Source organism: Microcebus murinus, chromosome 1 (genome assembly GCF_040939455.1).
Source record: "Microcebus murinus isolate Inina chromosome 1, M.murinus_Inina_mat1.0, whole genome shotgun sequence".
Classification (NCBI taxonomy): domain Eukaryota; kingdom Metazoa; phylum Chordata; class Mammalia; order Primates; family Cheirogaleidae; genus Microcebus; species Microcebus murinus.
In genome coordinates, this window is record NC_134104.1 from 157,827,088 (window position 1) to 157,848,103 (window position 21,016).

The 21,016-nt window shown below is 38.7% G+C and overlaps 1 protein-coding gene across 8 annotated transcripts in view; it reads right to left on the reverse strand.

The window, feature by feature from the left end:
- Window positions 1-388: 388 nt before the first annotated feature.
- The window catches only part of NEK4 (NIMA related kinase 4), a 39,582-nt gene continuing 18,954 nt past the window's right edge, over window positions 389-21,016 (reverse strand). For 7 of the 8 annotated variants that reach the window (XM_076008413.1, XM_076008411.1, XM_076008415.1 and 4 more), the window contains 6 exons: window positions 20,535-20,601; window positions 19,316-19,452; window positions 17,374-17,462; window positions 15,075-15,280; window positions 14,482-14,615; window positions 389-2,791 (listed from right to left, as the gene is read on the reverse strand). In XM_076008413.1, the coding sequence (XP_075864528.1) occupies window positions 2,699-2,791; window positions 14,482-14,615; window positions 15,075-15,280; window positions 17,374-17,462; window positions 19,316-19,452; window positions 20,535-20,601 (726 nt within the window). In that variant the 3' untranslated portion in view covers window positions 389-2,698. The remainder of the gene's footprint in view (window positions 2,792-14,481; window positions 14,616-15,074; window positions 15,281-17,373; window positions 17,463-19,315; window positions 19,453-20,534; window positions 20,602-21,016) is intronic. The other variant, XM_012771560.3, reaches the window with a different exon arrangement.

Below are 21,016 nucleotides of genomic sequence, written 5' to 3' on the forward strand. Positions count from 1 at the left end.
CATCTCATGGTATATATTTGTTAAGTCTTTTCACTAGAACATTAGTTCCATGGGAACAGGGAATTTGTTTTGCTCACTGTTGTCTGCCCAGTACCTAGAAGAGTACATGACACATTGCAGGTGCTCAATAAATATGTATTGAATGAATGATACAGAAAGAACTATGCTGTCCAATATGCTGCCACTAGTCACATGGGTCTATTTAAACTTAAATTTAATTAAAATTAAAGTTTAAAATTCAGTTCCTTAAATTGAATTCAAGGGCTCAATAGCCATAGATAAATAGTGGCTACCACATAGGACAGTGCAGATACAGAAAATCTCCATCACAAAATTGTATTGATTAGGTCTTACAGAGAACCTTGAATAATATTTAACAGGCAAGTGATTTTGTGTTTAACAATCCACCTTTATTGAATGCCCATAGGGCCATTGTAACAATGGATCACATACCAAGCAACAGGAAAAAAATAATAAAACTCTAAGAAGTAGAGGTTGTGCAGGTCATACTCAGTAACAACACTGCAATGTAGCTGAAGCAAGGACATAGAACTTTGAAAGCTTTCTAAATCCACTGAAATTAAACACTTCTACAAGAGAAAATCAAAATCAGAATTACTGACTTTTTGGAAATAATGTCAAAAGAGTATCAGAGCAAAGCCTCTGAAATGTAGCCAAAGGTATATTCATTCAGAAGAAAATTCATAGTCTTAAGAATGTGTTTTAAAGGCAATTAAGGAAGATGAACAACGAATGAAGCAGTTAAGAAAAAAATAACGAAACCACACAATAACGAAAAGACAGTGGGATGAAAACTGAATGAATGTGGGTTTTTGTTATTTGAGACAAGGTCTCACTCTGTTGCCCAGGCTAAAGTGCAGTGGCACAATCATATACTCCTGGGCTCAAGCAATCCTGCCTGCCTCAGCCCCCCAAGCAGTTGGGACTGTAGACATGCACCACCATACTTGGCTCATTTTTTTTTGCAGAGGTGAGGTCTCACTATGTTGTCCAAGCTGCTTTCAACTCCTGGGCTCAAGCAATTCTCCCACCTTGGCCTCCCAAAGTGTCCAGGTTACAGGACTAAGCCACAGTCTCCAGTGAATATTTAAACAAAAAATATATAGCATGGGAATAAATAAAGTATGGGGGAGACTCTTAATTCTAAGAAAATAATACATACTTTATACTAATAAGTTAGAAAATGTAAGAAAAATGGATGACTGTCCAAAAAGATGTGGAGTTACAAAACATTCAAGAAGAGGTGAACACCTCAGTGAGACTCAACAGATTGACAAATATTTGCTTCCAGCTGAGGACTGGGACTAGATGGTTTTACAACTTGAGTTGTAGCTAACCCTTCAGAGTGAAAATAAGAGGTCTCCGAAACCAGGCTGTGAGCGCTGTCATGGCGGGGACTATTGTTTTATTCACCAATATATCCCTAGCTCCTGGCAAAGCACCTGGCACAGAGTAAAAACTAAATAAAAATTTGTTAAGTGACTGTAAAGGGAACAATTCATTAGAGTATTTTTTTGTATGTGTATGATTTTCAAAAAAAGATATTTTTAATAAAAACTGAAAACATTTCTGGAGCAGTATTCATTTTTAGAGCACCATGAATACAGAAGTGAAAATTTACTCATCAAAACTTGTATTTAATTTTATAAAAACTATTTCCTAGATGGGCATTATCTCTTATTAAACAACTAATAAAATATGTCACATACATTTAAATCATGGAAAGACAACCAATACCTTGACATACATGAAGACAAACTGAAGGAGACAAACATTAAATATATCCAAAATAACTAAATAGACCTGGCCTTTACTTATAAATTGCTTAACTAGAAAAGGAATTAGTGTTTAAGAAATGTTTTCACTGATGGAAAAATAAATCTAAGAAAACAAGTATATAAAAAGATGCTGATTTACAAAGCCAATATATCTCTTAGTTTTAGTTCTTCTGTACCCTAAATAGATTCATATTAAACGAAAATAAAATCCAGCAAGGTGTAAAAAAGAAATTCAGTTACTCAAATACTAGAAAGAACTTCATATTCCTTAAATTTATTCCCAGAATTGTGAATTGACTTCTTAAAAAATAATTTACCAAATTAGCTGGGTGTGGTGGCTCGTGCCTATAGTCCCAGCTACTCAGGAGGCTGAGGCAGGAGGATTGCTTGAGCCCAGGAATTTGAGGTTGCTGTGAGCTAGGATGATGCCATGGCACTCTAGCCCGGGTGGCATAGTGAGACTCTGCTTCAAAAAATAAAAATAATTTACCAACTACCTCCCTAAGGTTATTAACAATAGCAAGTAATATTATATCATTTGTTTCTCCTATTGCTTTTGTCACTATAGTACAATATAAAACCTCCAATCCAGTATTGTATAGTCCTGTTTTCAAGCGAATTAGTACCTTAAAAAAATAAAGTTCTAGATATAAAGTTAGTGGTTTAAGGCTCAGTAAATGGTAACCAAAGAAACTCAACAGATTTGTCCTCATAAAGAGAGTATGAAAGCCAAGGTTTTTCTTTTGTGAGCTGGCTTCATATTACTGTGTTCTGTCCACTGTTTTTCCAGTAAGAAAACTCCAAAGAGATATAAAAGGATGGTGAATGGCCTCGAAACGATTGCTGTGGTTAATTTCTTTTTGTTTTTTAAGCCCCAAACCTTTGAAAACAGGTCTTTTTCAAAAATTTACATTTTCTTCCAAAAATTTCAAGTGGCGAGCTTTCACACTGTAACTTGTATACTTTTCGCCCATGTGATCCCGCAAACGTACCTATTTGAGAAACAGATGGATAAAAAGAAAATCAGTGTGTAGTTGAAAAAAATATTTCTGTAATCTTAAAGGAAGGGCTTTTCTAAGCATGATACCAAAGGTGGAAACAATGGAAAAATACTAATAGTTTTGTTTACATAAAACTTTTCAGACAGGCAGTTGAAAGAAAAAAAAAAGATGAAAATATTTAATTAAAAAAAATTTTTAAACTAAGATTTTAAAAAAAGTCATAAGAAATTAAAGAGCAAACAATAAACTAGGGAAAAATTTGCAACATTCATGCCAAAGGATTAATAGCACTAGTATATAAAGAGATCTTGAAATCAACAAAACCCAACATAACAAAATCCCACAGATAATTCAGCAAATCCATTTATATATATATATATGTAAATGTCAATCCCATACATTTACAAAATGTAATACAAATAACAAATTAACATAAAATTCAACCTAATAAACAAAATGTACTATGTGACAAGCAATGTATGTCTGTTGAAAGAAATGCTTGAGATTAACACCTAGCATGTTAAACATACGTACTAGTATGTTAACACCTCCTGATACAATGCACTGAGGACACATGACTTCTGTGGTATTCCTGCCAAAAAGGTATAACCTAAGCCTGGCATGGTGTCTTGTGCCTGTAATGCCAGCTATTCTGGAGGCTGAGGCAGAAGGATCACTTGAGCCCAGGAGTTCAAAGCTGCAGTGCATTATGATCGGACCTGTGAATAGCCACTGCACTCCTGGCAACACAATGAAACCTGATCTCAAAAAACATAAATAAAAAAAGCATAACCTGAATCTATTCATGAGAAAAACATCAGAAAAATCTAAACCAAGAAACATCATATAAAACATATGGCCTATATTTCTTCAAAAATGTCAAAGTTGGCCAGGCGCGGTGGCTCACACCTGTAATCCTAGCACTCTGGGAGGCTGAGGCTGGCAGATTGCTCGAGGTCAGGAGTTCGAAACCAGCCTGAGCAAGAGCGAGACCTCGTCTCTACAACAAATAGAAAGAAATTAATTGGCCAACTAATATATATAGAAAAAAAAATTAGCCGGGCATGGTGGTACATGCCTGTAGTCCCAGCTACTTGGGAGGCTGAGGCAGGAGGATTGCTTGAGCCCAGGAGTTTGAGGTTGCTGTGAGCTGGGCTGACACCACGGCACTCACTCTAGCCTGGGCAACAAAGCAAGACTCAGTCTCAAAAAACAAACAAACAAAAAAACAGACTGAGTGAGGAACACTGTTCCAAATTAAAAGAGACATAGCTGAATATAAAGTATAATCCCGATTGCTTTCACATTCAGCATGACAGCAAAAGGAGCTCTATAGACCACCCCCTACTCAGACTCCCCCCAGTGAAACTAGTGAAAATTATTTTAAATATCCACCATTTAACATCTCTGGAAATAGTGCTTAGGACATACAGCATGTGAATTGTTAAATGTAAGAGTCCACTGTTTTGGAATAAACTGCACTAGGCCCAACAGAGCAGACTAAAACTCAAAATGGAGTTACCCATACTTACCAGATAACATCCTAATTTCCCAAACAGGCCACTTTCAAGTTCCCTAAGTGTTAATCCTTAATCTGAAGTAACCTAATGTTAGCCAATCAATGATTTTCCTATTGTTCTATCTACCATGTTTCCCTGAAAATAAGACAGGGTCTGATACTTATTTTTCCTCAAGAAGACACCCTAGGGCTTATTTTCAGGGGATGTGTTATTTTTTTTAAGTACAGTATAACAATCTACATTTATTCAAATACAGTTAAGTTGTCATCTTCTGGAACATCATCATAACTCTCTAAACCCTGAATTCCATCCTGAATTTCTTGCAACTCTATTTCCTTTAGAACCATTGGCCCCAATCTCTCATGTTGAACAATAGAGCTCTCATGGGGCAGATGAGAAGGGCTGCTCGTCTTCTTTACCGCTCTGTGACGCAATGCATGGGTTGTGCAGCTACACTGCGTAGCCACGCCCATCACTAGGTCTTATTTTTGGGGTAGGGCTTATATTGTGCAAATGCTTAGAAATCCTGCTAGGGCTTATTTTATGGGTAGGTCTTATTTTCGGGGAAACATGGTACCTGTCCCTGCCCTACAAGAAAAGTAACTTTAAAATGACCAATCTGCTTTTTGTTTTTTTCTTTCTGCTTTATTCAGCCCTTTTTCTACCAACTTCTTCTGCTTGACTCACTGGAACAATTATTCTATTTTATGGAATGAAGCATTATCACAATAAAGCCAAGTGAGATTTTCAAACTAAATCTGTTATAATTTTGTCTGTTGAAAGAAGAAACATTTATTCAAGAAAATCTAAAACTTAGTATAAAAAGTGAGAGTCAGTATATGAATCAAGACCAACTGCCAACACCCACCATCCTCCTACCTAAGTAAGACAAAAACTCTAGACTAGTGAAGCCAAGAACACAAGCCTTCCTTTGAAAGGCTATCTTCTTCGGAGTGGCAGGACATTGAAATAACTTATCCTGCTGCCTGTTTTTTGTTTGTTTTTGTTTTTGTTTTCCTTTTTGAGACAGGATGTCGCTGTGTCATCCCAGGTAGAGTGCAGTGGCATCATCATAGCTCACTGCAACCTCCAACTTCTGGGCTCAAGCAATCTTCCTGCCTCAGCCTCCTGAGTGCCTGGGACTACAGCCATGTACCACCATACCCAGCTAATTTTTTCTATTTTTAGTAGAGACAGGGTCTCACTCTTGGTTAGGCTGGTCTCAAACTCCTGAGCTCAAGCAATCCTTCTGCCTTGGCCTCCCACAGTGCTAGGATTATAGGCGTGAGCCACAGTGCCTGGCCCTTTCTACATGATTTTAGAGACTAATACATTTTTTAAATTATTAGTCTAAAAGCTAATATTATTATAACTTTGGTTTGTAGTCCACATTTTGTTATCTACATAATTGAAGAGACTAATGCATTTTTAAAAACCAATTAGTTCATGTTTTTGGACACCTAATGTAAAAAGACATAATATTGTGAAATCAATAACTGGAATAGGTTGGGACAGAGCTGTTAAAAGAGTAGAGTTTTTGTATGTTATTGAAGTTGAGCTGATATGAATTCATATTAAAATGTTACAGTTTTAGAATATTAACTATAACCCTCATGGGAACCACAAAGAAGGGAGTTACAGGATATATACAATACATATATATTTATAGAGAAAGAGAGAGAACTGAAATTTTTCACTACAAAAAAATCAACTAAACACAAAAGAAGGCAGTAGTAGTATAGGACATAAGGAACAACAACAAAAAAACCTATAAGGCATACAGAAAACAGGTAGTAAAATTACAGAAATTAAGTCTCTCTTTTTCAGTAATTACTTTAAATGTAAATGCATTAAACTTTCCAATTAAAAGATCAAGACCAGCACAATGGATTTTAAAAAAACAGATGCAACTACACAACGACACAAAAATGTTGAAAGTGAAAAGACTGAAAAAGATACTCCACATAAATAGTAACAAAAAGAAAACAAGGATGGCTATACTAATATCAGACAAAATAGACTTTAAATTTTAAAAGGTTGTAAGAAACAAAGAAGGACATTATATATTAATAAAAGTTTCAATAAAGCAAGAAAATAGAATAATTATAAACATTTATATTCCTAATAATAATCGATAATAATAGTTGGAGACTAATTACTATCAATTGCCCACTCTCAATAGTGGATAGAACAATTCAGCAGAAGATATTTAAGGAAATAGAAGACTTAAACAATATAATAAACCAATTAGATTGTTGGACAGACATACAAAACTCTTTACCCAAAAACAACAGAATACACATTCTTCTAAAGTGCACGTGGGACATTCTCAGGATAGACCATATGGTAGGCCACAAATTAAGTATCAATAGATTTTAAAAGACAGATATCATTCAGAGTATCTTCTCCAACCACAACAGGGTAAAATTAGAAATCATTAATAAGGAAAATTGGAAAATTCACAAATTTGTGGAAACTACAACATACTTACGCAATGGGTCAAAGAGGAAATCACAAGAAAAATTAGAAAAACATTTAGTGACAAATGAAAACAAAAATACAATATACCCAAACTTTTGTTATTCAGCAAAAGTAGTGCTAAAGGGTGAATTTACCCTTTACAAGTGCTCACGGGTGAACACATTGCCACACTAGAAAAAAAAAAGTTTTCCCGGGGCCACAGTGTTTCTTAAAACAATCCTTTCTAATTTGTTATTTTTTATTGTTTTCTGTGAGAGAGTTATATGCAACACAATCCACATTTTTTTTTTTTTTTGAGACAGAGTTTTGCTTTGTTGCCCAGGCTAGAGTGAGTGCGGTGGGGTCAGCCTAGCTCACAGCAACCTCAAACTCCTGGGCTCAAGCAATCCTGCTGCCTCAGCCTCCTGAGTAGCTGGGACTACAGGCATGCGCCACCATGCCCAGCTAATTTTTTCTATATATATTAGTTGGCCAATTAATTTATTTCTATTTATAGTAGAGACGGCTCTCGCTTTTGCTCAGGCTGGCGAACTCCTGACCTCGAGCAATCTGCACGCCTCGGCCTCCCAGAGTGCTAGGATTACAGGCGTGAGCCACCGCCCTGGCCCTCAATCCACATTTTTAAAATTAAATTGTCCATATTAACTGTAACAATAAGAACATCAATAAGTAAAATTTCCACAATCTGCTGGGTTTTGCTTCACATGGCCCCAGGCTCAAAACTGGCCTGAGTTAAATATAATTCACATGGCAGTCAATGTGTTAAATTAAAAAACAAGAATGATCTCAAATCAACAACCTAACTTTACAACTTAAGGAACTAGAAAAAGAAGAACAAACTAAACCCAAAACAGAAGGAAGGAAATAATAAAGATTAGAGCTAAGATAAATAAAATAGAAAATAGAAAAAGTATGAAAGTCAATGAAACCAAAAGTTGGGTTTGAAAGATATTAACAATTAATACCTTTAGCTAGATTAAGAAAAAATGAGAAAAGACTCAAATTACTAAAATCAGAAATTAAAAAGGGGCTATTACTACCAACTCTACATAATTAAATAGAATTATAAGAGAACTATGAACAACTATACATCAAAAATTACATAACCTTCCATGGGAAGATAAAATAAAAAAAAAAGAAAAAAAAATAAACAAACAAACAAACAAAAAAATTACATAACCGCCGGGCGTGGTGGCTCACGCCTGTAATCCTAGCACTTTGGGAGGCCGAGGCGGGTGGATTGCTCAAGGTTAGGAGTTCGAAACCAGCCTGAGCGAGACCCCGTCTCTACCAAAAATAGAAATAAATTAATTGACCAACTAAAAATATATATACAAAAAATTAGCCGGGCATGGTGGTGCATGCCTGTAGTCCCAGCTACTCGGGAGGCTGAGGCAGTAGGATCGCTGAGCCCCGGAGATTGAGGTTGCTGTGAGCCAGGCTGACGCCACGGCACTCACTCTAGCCTGGGCAACAAAGTGAGACTCTGTCTCAAAAAAAAAAAAAAAAAAATTACATAACCTAGATAAAATGGACAAATTCCTAGAAACATAAAACGTAGCAGGATTGAATCACAAAGAAATAGCAAATCTGAATAGACCCGTAACTAGTGTAAGGAAACCAAATCACTAATCAAAAACCTCTCAACAAAAAAAGGCCCTGGACCTGATGGCTTTGCTGGTGATGCTACCAAAATTTGGAGAGGAACTGATACCAACCCTTCTCGAACTCTTCCAGAGAGTTGAGAAGGGAGCATTTTCTTGTTTATTCTATGAAGCTGGTAATGCCCTGGGGTGCTGGGGCCAGACAGGGATGTCACAAGAAAAGAAAAATATATAATAATAACCCTTAAGAACATTAATTCAAAAATCTTCAACAAAATCTAGATGACTGTGGTTTTTTTCGCCTGTGTTCAGGAGAGAGATTGATTTGACATTTTTTTCCTGTAGTGTCCTTGTTGGGTTTTGATATCAGAGTCTTGTGAGTTGGGAGGTATCCCCTCTTAAAGTTTTCTGGAAGAATATGTGTAGAAGCAAGTTGAGAAGTGTTCTAAAAGCAACGCAAACAATAACTTAAGGAATTTGTGTAGGATTGGTATTATTTCTTTCTTAGATAGTTGGAAGAATTCACCAGTAAAGCCATCTGGGCATGAAACTCTATTTGTGGACAAGTTTTACTTTTTCTTTTTCTTTTTTTTTTTTTTTTGGAAAGAAAGGTGATGCTGAAGGTTTTACTTTTTCTAGATGCTATGTTTAGGCTATGTAGATGTAGAAATGTAGAAATCTATGAGATGTAGAAATGTTACTCCTCTTCCTTTTATCACTTTATTGGTATATTATTGTTATACATATCATGCCTATGTTAGAAACCCAGTGTTACATTGCTATAATTATTACTTTATATAATTTTATGTGTCTTAAAGAAGGTGAGAGAAGAAAAGAGAGAAGGCATATTTGTAGATTTTGCTATCAAAATCTTGTTATTTATCATTTCTGGATCTCTGTATTCGTGCCTGTGGATTCAAGTTACCATCTAGAGTAATTTCTATAACCTAATACAGCTTTGGTCCCACCTACTTCTTTTGTTTTGTTATTGGTAAATATATTACATTTGGTATTACATTGGTAAATATATTACATTTCTATATGTTATAGGGTCACCAACACATATACTTTTTAAAAATTGTAGGAAAATATGTGTAACCTAAAATTTACCATTTTATCTATTTTTAAGTGTATAGTTCAGTGGGATTAAGTACATTCACATTGTTGTTCAAGTATCAGCACCATCCATCTTCAGAACTTTTTTCATCTTGTAAAACTAAGACTCTGTACCCATTAAATAATAATTCCCAATTCCCTCCTCCCACTAGCCCCTAGTAACCACCTTTCTACTTTCTGTCTCTATGAATCTGACTATTCTAAGCATTTACAAAAAGCCTAAACATAGGCTTTAAACATAGCATCTAGAAAACCAGCCTGAGCAAGAGCAAGACCCCGTCTTTACTACAAATAGAAAGAAATTAATTGGCCAACTAATATATATAGAAAAAAATTAGCTGGGCATGGTGGCACATGCCTGTAGTCCCAGCTACTTGGGAGGCTGAGTCAGGAGGATTGCTTGAGCCCAGGAGTTTGAGGTTGCTGTGAGCTAGGCTGACGCCACGGCACTCACTCTAGCCTGGGCAACAGAGTGAGACTCTGTCTCAAAAAAAAAAAGAAAAAGAAAAAAGAAAACAAGATCCAATACCGTGTTTCCCCGAAAATAAGACAGGGTCTTATATTTATTTTTCCTCAAGAAGACACCCTAGGGCTTATTTTCAGGGGATGTGTTATTTTTTTTTTAAGTACAGTATAACAATCTACATTTATTCAAATATAGTTAAGTTGTCATCTTCTGGAACATCATCATAACTCTCCAAACCCTGAATTCCATCCTGAATTTCTTACAACTCTATCTCCTTTAGAACCATTGGCCTCGATCTCTCATGTCAAGCAATAGAGCTCTCATGGGGCAGATGAGAAGGGCTGCTCGCCACCTTTACCACTCCGTGACATGATGCATGGGTTGTGCAGATAGGCTGCGCAGCCACGCCCATCACTAGGTCTTATTTTTGGGGTAGGGCTTATATTGTGCAAATGCTCAGAAATCCTGCTAGGGCTTATTTTATGGGTAGGTCTTATTTTCGGGAAAACGCGGTATATGCTGCTACAGGACACACATTTAATTCAAAGATACAAACAGATTGAAAATAAAAAGATGGAAAATGATATATCATACAAACAGCAACCACAAGAAATCTATACTAATATCAGATAAAATAGACTTTAAAACAAAAAAAATGTTACTATAAAGAGGAACATGTTATAATGATAAAAAGGTCAATCCATCAGGAAGATATAATAATTACACACATATATGCACCTAATCAGAGCACCAAAATATATGAAGGAAAACCTAAAATGAAGAGAGAAATAAACAATTAAACAATAATAGTTGGAGACACCAATATCATCTCATTTTAAAGTATGGGTAAAACAACTAGTCAGAAGATCAGTAAGGAAATAGAAGATTTGGACACTTTAAACAAACTAGACTTAACAGACATCTATAAACATTCCACACTGTGACATCAAAATATACATTCTTCTAAGTGCATAACGAACACTCTCCAGGTTAAACCATATGGTAGGCCATAAAACAGAGCTCAATAACTTTAAAAGAATAGAATGTATGTTCTCTAACCACAATGAAATGTAATTAGAAATAAATAACAGAGAGAAATTGGGGAAATTCCCAAATATGTGAAAATTAAACCACAGATTCCCAAATAACAAACCTTACAGAAATAAAAAATATTGTAAAAGAATACTATGAACGATTATGTGCCAGTTAGATAACTTATATGAAGTAGAAAAAATCCTAGAAAGATACAAACAACTCACTGAAGAGGAAATAGACAACCTTAATATAACAAGTAAAGAGGCTGGGCATGGTGGCTCACGCCTGTAATCCTAGCACTCTGGGAGGCCGAGGTGGGAGGAGGAGTCAGGAGTTACTCAAGGTCAGGAGTTCAAAACCAGGATGAGCAAGAGTGAGACCCTATCTCTACAAAAATTAGAAAGAAATTAATTGGCTCACTAAAAACATATATATAAAAAAATTAGGCCGGGCTCTGTGGCTCACTCCTGTAATCCTAGCTCTTGGGAGGCCGAGGCGGGCGGATTGCTCAAGGTCAGGAGTTCAAAACCAGCCTGAGCAAGAGCGAGACCCCGTCTCTACTATAAACAGAAAGAAATTAATTGGCCAACTGATATATATATAAAAAAAATTAGCCGGGCATAGTGGCGCATGCCTGTAGTCCCAGCTACTCGGGAGGCTGAGGCAGAAGGATTACTCGAGCCCAGGAGTTTGAGGTTGCTGTGAGCTAGGCTAACGCCACCGCACTCACTCTAGCCTGGACAATAAAGTAAGACTCTGTCTCAAAAAAAAAAAAAAAAATTAGCCAGGCATGGTGGCACATGCCTGTAGTCCCAGCTACTTGGTAGGCTGAGGCAGGAGGATTGCGTGAGCCCAGGAGTTTGAGGTTGCTGTGAGCTATGCTGATGCCACGGCATTCTACCCCGGGTAAGACAGTGAGACTCTGTCTCAAAAAAAAACCAAACAAGTATGGCCGGGCGCGGTGGCTCACGCCTGTAATCCTAGCACTCTGGGAGGCTGAGGCGGGCGGATTGCTCGAGGTCAGGAGTTCGAAACCAGCCTGAGCAAGAGCGAGACCCCGTCTCTACTATAAATAGAAAGAAATTAATTGGCCAACTAATATATATAGAAAATTAGCCGGGCATGGTGGCGCATGCCTGTAGTCCCAGCTACTCGGGAGGCTGAGGCAGCAGGATTGCTTGAGCCCAGGAGTTTGAGGTTGCTGTGAGCTAGGCTGACGCCATGGCACTCACTCTATCTAGCCTGGGCAACAAAGCGAGACTCTGTCTCAACAACAACAAAAAAAAAAAACCCAAACAAGTAAAGACACTGAATTCATGGCCCAAAGAAAAAACTACCCACAAAGAAAAGCCCAGGCCCAGATGCCTTCACTGGGGAATTCTATCAAACATTCTGAGAATTATATCAATTCTTCACTAAATCTTCCAAAAAAAATAGAAGATGAGGGAGCACTCCAACATTCAATCTATGAAGCCAGTCTTACACTGATAACAAAACCAAAGACATCACAAGAAAAGAAAATTAATGACAATATATCATATGAATATAGACACAAAAATCCTTACGAAGAATACTAGAGGCCAGGCGCGGTGGTTCATGCCTGTAATCCTAGCACTCTGGGAGGCCGAGGTGGGAGGATTGCTTGAGCTCAGGAGTTCGAGACCAGCCTGAGCAAGAGCGAGACCCTGTCTCTACTATAAATAGAAAGAAATTAGCCAAACAACTAAAAATAGAAAAAATTAGCCAGGCACGGTGGCACATGCCTGTAGTCCAGCTACGTGGGAGGCTGAGGCAGGAGGATCACTTGAACCCAGGAGTTTGAGGTTGCTGTAAGCGAGGCTGATGCCATGGCACTCTAGCTTGGGCAACAGAGCGAGACTCTGTCTCCAAAAAAAAGAGAATAATTCTGGAAATCTGAGTGCAGCAATATATAAGAAGTATAAATCCTAGCACTCTGGGAGGCCAAGGCAGAAGGATTGCTCAAGGTCAGGAGTTTGAAACCAGCCTGAGCAAAAGTGAGACCCCGTCTCTACTAGAAACAGAAAGAAATTAATTGGCCAACTAAAATATACAGAAAAAATTAGCCGGGCATGTAGTCCCAGCTACTCGGGAGGCTGAGGCAGAAGGATTGCTTGAGCCCAGGAGTTTGAGGTTGCCGTGAGCTAGGCTCATGCCACGGCACTCACTCTAGCCTGGGCAACAAAGCGAGACTGTGTCTCAAAAAAAAAAAATTTTGTACATGAGTGTTTACAGCATTATCATTATTATTATTATTATTTTCTTGAGACAGAGTCTCGCTTTGTTGCCCAGGCTAGCATGAGTGCCATGGCGTCAGCCTAGCTCACAGCAACCTCAAACTCCTGGGCTCAAGCAATCCTGCTGCCTCAGCCTCCTGAGTAGCTGGGACTACAGGCATGCGCCAACGTGCCCGGATAATTTTTTCTATATATATTAGTTGGCCAATTAATTTCTTTCTATTTATAGTAGAGACGGGGTCTCGCTCTTGCTCAGGCTGGCCTCGAACTCTTGACCTCGAGCAATCCACCGGCCTCGGCCTCCCAGAGTGCTAGGATTACAGGCATGAGCCACCGCGCCTGACCTACAGCAGCAGCATTCACAATAGCCAAAAAGTGGAAACCACCCAATGTCTATCAGCTGATGAATAAACAAAATCCATGCAATGGAATATTATTTGGCCATATAAAGGAATGAAGTAGTACATGCTACATTACAACATGGATGAATCTTGAAGACATTATACTCAGGGAAAGACGCAAATCACCAAAAGTACGTTTTTCTATCACTCCATTTATATGAATTGTCCAGAATAGGCAAATCTATGGAGATGGAAGTATTAGTGGTTGCTTAGGGGTGGGAGACTTAAGAGACAATGGGGAATGACTGCTAATGGGTACAGGATTTCTTTGGGGTTCATGAAAATGTTCTAATATTTATTGTGGCAATGGTTATACACCTCTGTGAATATATTAAAAACCACTGAATTATACACTTTATTTTTTTTTTTTTTTTTTTTTTTTGAGACAGAGTCTCGCTTTGTTGCCCAGGCTAGAGTGAGTGCCGTGGCGTCCTAGCTCACAGCAACCTCAAACTCCTGGGCTCGAGTGATCCTTCTGCCTCAGCCTCCCGGGTAGCTGGGACTACAGGCATGCGCCACCATGCCCGGCTAATTTTTTATATATATATCAGTTGGCCAATTAATTTCTTTCTATTTATAGTAGAGACGGGGTCTCGCTCTTGCTCAGGCTGGTTTTGAACTCCTGACCTTGAGCAATCCGCCCGCCTCGGCCTCCCAAGAGCTAGGATTACAGGCGTGAGCCACAGCGCCCGGCCGAATTATACACTTTAAATGAGTGAATTGTATGTTATGTGAATTATATTTCAAAAGATTTAAAAAATTCTGTAACATGAGCAGCCTGACACTGCTAATGGAATACTCACCTCCCTCTCCAATTCATCCTCCTCTTCCAAAAGATCATACACCTGTTCTAAAAGCTGAACTCCGAGGCCCTGAATTACATCAGCTCTCAAAACTTCAACTATTCTCTTGATCTTTTCAGAACCTGGCATGTTAGCTAAAAAGCAATAACAAAGACAGGGAAAAATAACCACTTTCACCATTATAGCAATTACAACACAATTTTTTTTTAATCTTAAGATTCTTTTCCCTTTGATAAGAGTTTGATTTAATGACTTCATTTATATTTTAATGACTAAAAATGTATATATAAACTTGAGCTTTATATCTCACTACCACCACTACCACCTTCTAACCCTAAATAAACCACAACCAACTTGAAGAAAATCCACATGAAAAATCTCAAACATTTATTTATTTACATTTATTTTTAAAAATCAATTTTCATGTAACTTTTCAGGAATACATCTCTTACATAAAACAAGATATACCTTTTATGGAGATATCCAAAGGAAATAATGAAAATACCAAAAAAAAATGTATAAGCATTAGCTCCTTGACACATTTCTCCAAAAACACATGCTCCCAGCTTGCTGTAAATGAATGAACTGATCACCTGAAGGTAGCTCTTCAAAATGGAGATCATCTGCCTCTTCTGCAACTTTCCCATGAAGTATCAGTGTGTCCCGATACTTCCGATGAAGTTTAAATTCTGACACTGGATTTGGTACTGGGAGATCGTCATAGCTCTCTTTAGAATCCAATTTTAGGGTCTGAGTCATCAATTGTACCAAGGCACTCATTTCATTTGTATGACCTTTTCTGAAAAACAAAAATAAAAAATCCTTTGTTATTTAATTGGCTTCATGAGAATTTTTCATTAAAAATTAGATGCAAAACAAACTTTAGGAAGTTCTGCTGCCAAATGCCCAAGTAAACGCCTACAGACTGACCCTCAACAACTATACACTGTGGACAAAATACAAAAATCAACTATGTGAAGGCTGGCCAGGCTCAGTGGCTCACGCCTGTAATCTTAGCACTCTGGGAGGCCAAGGTGGGAGAATTGATTGAGGTCAGGAGTTCCAGACCAGCCTGAGCAACAGCGAGACCCCGCCTCTCCCAAAAATAGAAAAAATTATCTGGAGTCCCAGCTACTCAGGAGGCTGAGGCAGGAGAATCACTTTAGCCCAGGAGTTTGAGGTTGCTGTGAGCTAGGCTGATGCCACTGCACTCTAGCCTGGGAAACAGAGTGAGATCTTGTTTCAAAATAAATAAATAAATAAAAACTATGTGAAGGCAATGGAGAATATACAAAATCTGCAGGCAGATCTTAGAAAGAAGTCAACACCTTTAAGCCTAAGGGCAGACCATAGGTAGATCAGATTTTAGGACAACCACAGCCACTAGAAACTAAGAGAGGAATCTTGGAAAGGAGAGGGCCTGAAAGAAAGTCCTAGATTCTATGTATAAATTCTGCCCAACCATTTCCAAGTAACTTAACTACACCCAAGTACAAAGCTCAAGAATATTTAAAGAAACAAAAAGTAGCCCAAGCACGGTGGCTCAGTACTCTAATCCTAACACTCTGGGAGGCTGAGGTGGGAGGATCGCTTGAGCTCAGGAGTTCAAGACCAGCCTGAGCAAGAGCGAGCCCAGTCTATACTAAAAAAAAAAAAAGCCCCAATGAGGTAAAATTAAGTGCCTAGCAACCAGTCAAAAATTACCAGACATGCAAAGAATCGGGAAAATATCACACATTTGTGAAGAGAAAGGAATCAGTTAATAGAAACAGACCCCAAAGTGACACGAGTGATAGAAGTATTAAAGATATAAAAAAAGACCCAAATCAAACTTCTAAAGTTGAATAACACAATGTATTAAATACATGGGATAGGATTTTTTTTTTTTTAGACAGAGTCTCTTGCTCTGTCACCCCAGCTAGAGTGTAGTGGTGTCATCCAGCTCACAGCAACCTCAAACTCCTAGGCTCAAGTGATCCTCCTGCCTCAGCCTCCACAGTAGCTGGGACTACAGGCACACACCATCATGCCTGGCTATTTTTTGTAGAGACAGGGTCTCACTCTTGCTCAGGTTGGTCCCAAGCTCCTGGCCTCAATCAGTCCTCTCGCCTCGGCTTCACAGAGTGCTAGGATTACAGGTGTGAGCCACTGCACCCAGCCCATGGGATAGGATTAACAGATTAGAAGAAAAGATTAGTGAATTCAAAAATATACACCAATAGAATCTGTGAAATATGGAACAGAGCAAAAAAGTAAAATGAATAAACAGAGAATCAGTGAGCTGTGGGACTTTAAGCAGTCTACTGTATATGTAATTGGAATTTCCAAGATAACAGGAAAAAATCCAAAACAAATGTGTGAAGAAATAATGGCCAAGCTGGGCACAGTGGCTCACACATGTAATCTCAGCTACTCAGGAGGCTGAGGCATAAGGATCATTTGAGGCCAGGAGTTTAAGACAAGCCTGGGCAACATAGCAAGATCTTGTCTCTTAAAAATATTTTTAAAAATTAGCCAGGCATGGTGGCATGCACCTGTAGTCCCAGCTACTCAGGAGGCTCAGCCAGGATGGCTTTAATCTAGGAGTTTGAGACCAGCCTGGACAATATAGCAAGAACCCATCTCAGAAAAAAAAAAAAAGAAAGAAAATGGCTAAAATTTTTCTAAATCTGATGAGAACTATAAATCTACAGATCTAAGAAGATATTCTATAAAATTCTGAATGAAAATCAGATGTGTTCATAGGGGAGATATTTTTAGCTCTAGCATATACCATGAACCATTTATTACATTATCAATGAGAGTACTACAGGTCTGAATACTACTATAAATATACATTTAGAATTCAAACAGATACAGTTTATAAAGGGAGACAGTAAAACAAGAACTTACCCTTCCTTGGAATCCCCATCTGACTTATCAGTTGAACTTGTAGAAGAACTTAACTCATCCTCAGACAGAAAATGAATCGGTTTCCTTTCCTATTTGGAAGAAAGACGATTCTACATGACAACCAAAATGTAATAGTCGAAAGAGTCTTAGATGCAATGACCAGAAACAATGTGCTCCTAGATGCAATTCTGAGTAGAAACTAACAAATATCCAAATGATATCCCAGTTCACCCATGAAGTTCACAAGGAAGTTTGAGGAATATCAAGGTGAAATTTTACAAAGGCCCTGGAGAGTCTCAACTGTGAAGAAATTTCCTTTCCAGTGGAGAGTGATGACTAGTTCTAATATTTCAACTCCTAAGTAGAGAGTCTGTCCCATAAGGAATATTGGTATTTTAAACTAGGCCGAATGCCACCTAAATCAAGGTAATCTCACTTTGCTCTTAAGTGAGACTGTTAAAGTGCTTTAAAGTGGTCCCCAACCTTTTTGGCACCAGGGACCGGTTTCATGGAAGACAATTTTTCCACAGCCTGGGTTGGGGGTGGTGTGCAGAGCTCAGGCAGTGATGTGAGCAATGGGGAGCAGCTGTAAATACAGAAGAAGCTTTGCTGGCTCACCCACTACTCACCCCCCACTTCCTAAGTTTCATGAAAGACATTTTTTCCTTGGACAGGGCAGGGAGGTGGGAATATTGGAGCTCTGTGGCCTGGTCCCTAACAGGCAGAGGACCAGTACCAGTCCACAGCCCAGAGGTTGGGGACCGCAGCTTTAAAGGATTATCTGATACAATTACACACAAATCTTACATCCTTGGGAAATGGAGAGGGCAGCCTCTATTAGTGAAATAACTAAATAATGCTGTTAAAGAAACAAAAGTTTTATTACTTTCAAAGGGCAGGAAAAATTAATACCCAGGGTATTATATAGAGAGGTGAACATGGGTTGGAAACCTTGCAACTACTCATTTAGCCATCAGTTGGTGGCCCTACATCATCCATAGATGAGAAGTAAACTATTGACACAAATAGGAAACTGAGGAATGATTAGCAAGTGAGACTAAAATCTGATCACACACATAGGTATATATCAGTATCACAGAAGAATAAGCAAAATGTTGCACAATGGAAGCCCTTGGGAAGTCTCATTTTATTTTATTTCATTTTGAGACAGAGTCTCACTCTGTCACCCTGGCTAGAGGCCAGTGGCATTACAGTAGCTCACAGCAACCTCAAACTCCTGGGCTCAAGCAATCCTCCTGCCTCAGCCTCCTGAGTAGATGGGACTACAGACACGTGCCATGACACGTGGCTAATTTTTCTATTTTTAGTAGAGACAGGGTCTTGCTCTTGCTCAGGCTGGGCGAAGTCTCGTTTTAAAGACTACCTAAGAAATATTTTTTTTTACAGACAGAGTCTCATTCTGTTGCCCCGGCTAGAGTGCTGTGGTGTCATCCTAACTCACTGCAACCTTAAACTCCCGGGCTCAAGCAATCCTTCTGCCTCAGCCTCCCAAGTAGCTGGGACTACAGGGATGCACCACCATGCCTGGCTAATTTTTTCTATATATTTTTAGTTGGCCAATTAATTTCATTCTATTTTTAGTAGAGATGGGGTTTTGCTCTTGCTCAGGCTGGTTTCGAACTCCTGACCTTGAGCAATCTTCCCGCCTCGGCCTCCCAGAGTACTAGGATTACAGGCATGAGCCACTGAGCCCAACCCCATCTAAGAAATATTTTTAATTAGGAGGCCGGTTGTTTACAAGAGTGTCTAAAAAAATTATTTGCTTAATGGATCGAACACAATCTTTTTAATTATGATTTACCAGTTCCTTTCTTTATCAAGAGTGAATGATTTAACTTAAGCCAGCCCTATCCCAGAAATAAACAGAGCTGCCATTTATAAGGTTTACTTTAATAGGCTTGTTAGATATAGACATGTCCACCTTTTCCTTCAAGAGTGTGTGATGCACCTGAACAATGCTGCAGTCAGAGGACAAGCATCGGGCAGGAGCAGGCTGGCCTTCCTCCTGTGGTTTCCTGGGTTCTGCTGCACTCACAGAAGCTCTCCTCACTGAAGAGCCTAAAAAAGCAAACACCCACAGCAGTTATCTGTGGTGGGCTGGCCTCAGTTGAAGAGGGCTTTGCACTAGGTATGGAAGATATCCAGGAAGAGCCAGCCTTGAAGTAACATAAACAGTATAGTCATCGTCACTCTGGTGTCTGACACCCAGTTGAAATTGTAGCTCTGGGTCTACCAGCTTGGTGACCTTGGGCAAGTTACTTAACCTCTTAGAGCCTCAGTTTCCTCAGCTGCAAAATTGAGATAATGCTACCTACCTTTCGCAGTTATTGTAACTATGAAATGAGGTAATACCTTTAAGATGTTTACCACAATGCTTGAATACTGGTCAGCATTCAATAAATGGAAACTGCTGGTACTATCTTTAGATAATAGTAATAGGAATGATCACAGCCCTCATCCTAGGGCAGCACCATTCCCCTAGCTTTCTTTGTTCCTAAGAAGACAGCACTTCCCCAACCAGTGGACTCTGGACATGGAAACAAGTTAAATACTCACTTGATTTCCAGTCTGAAATCTCCCAGGAGTTAAAGCCACTCGAAGCCCTCTTGCTCTCTTTTTAATATTCTGTATTAATAGACTGTATGTCCCAGATTCAACAGTCTATGATGATTTCTTAAAAGGCTCAAGTAAGACATTTCAAAAACTCTTCCCAATCAATTTGCTAAATGGATTACTGCTGCTTGAAGGTCTTCTTTTTTTTTTTTTGAGACAGGTCTTGCTCTATTGCCCAGGCTAGAGTGCAATAGCATCATCATACCTCACTGAAACCTCAAACTCCTAGCTTCAGGCTATCCTCCTGCCTCAGCCTCCCAAGTTGCTGGGACTATAGATGTATGCCACCACACCTGGATAATTTTTAAGAATTGTTTGCAGAGATGTGGTCTACGTTACTCAGGCTGGTCTCAAACTCCTGGCCTCAAGTGATCCTCCCATCTCGGCCTCCCAAAGTGCCAGGATTACAGGCGTGAACCATTGCTCCTGACCCTAAAAATCTTAATACCTCACAATCAGTACCAATGCTTACTTCCACAAGCCATAGTAATAGCTGCTGATAAGATGAAGAAAAGAGTTCAACTTACCTGAGGGGAACATCTCTTCCTGTGACTGTTTTAGTCGCCTCCTCTCTCTGGCTGATAATGGTCGATCCTTTTAAAGAAGGTCACAGAGTCACTTCCATTTCTACTCACTATTCTTATGACACCTCCAATGCATGACGTATCATTCAGCATGAAGGAAAAGGCCTTGCACTGACATTTGAAAGACTGTCCACTGGAAGCCAGTGCACGCTAGGGTTACAGCTACTAGCAAGAAATCATCATAGCCTTCATTTCTAGGAGGTGCTTATTTTTTAGAAGCACAAATGGAGACACTCACATTTCAAGTAGATTCCAGAATCTACTTGATCTCTTTGATTAACTAAAAGTGACCATCTCTGACACCATTTCAATCAAAGCTTCTGCTGAGAATCACAAATCTGTCCATACCAGTGTTTGGCAAGAATCAAGGCTAAGTTTTCAATTTAAAACTTCACAATATACATATGATTTTACAACAAAAAAGC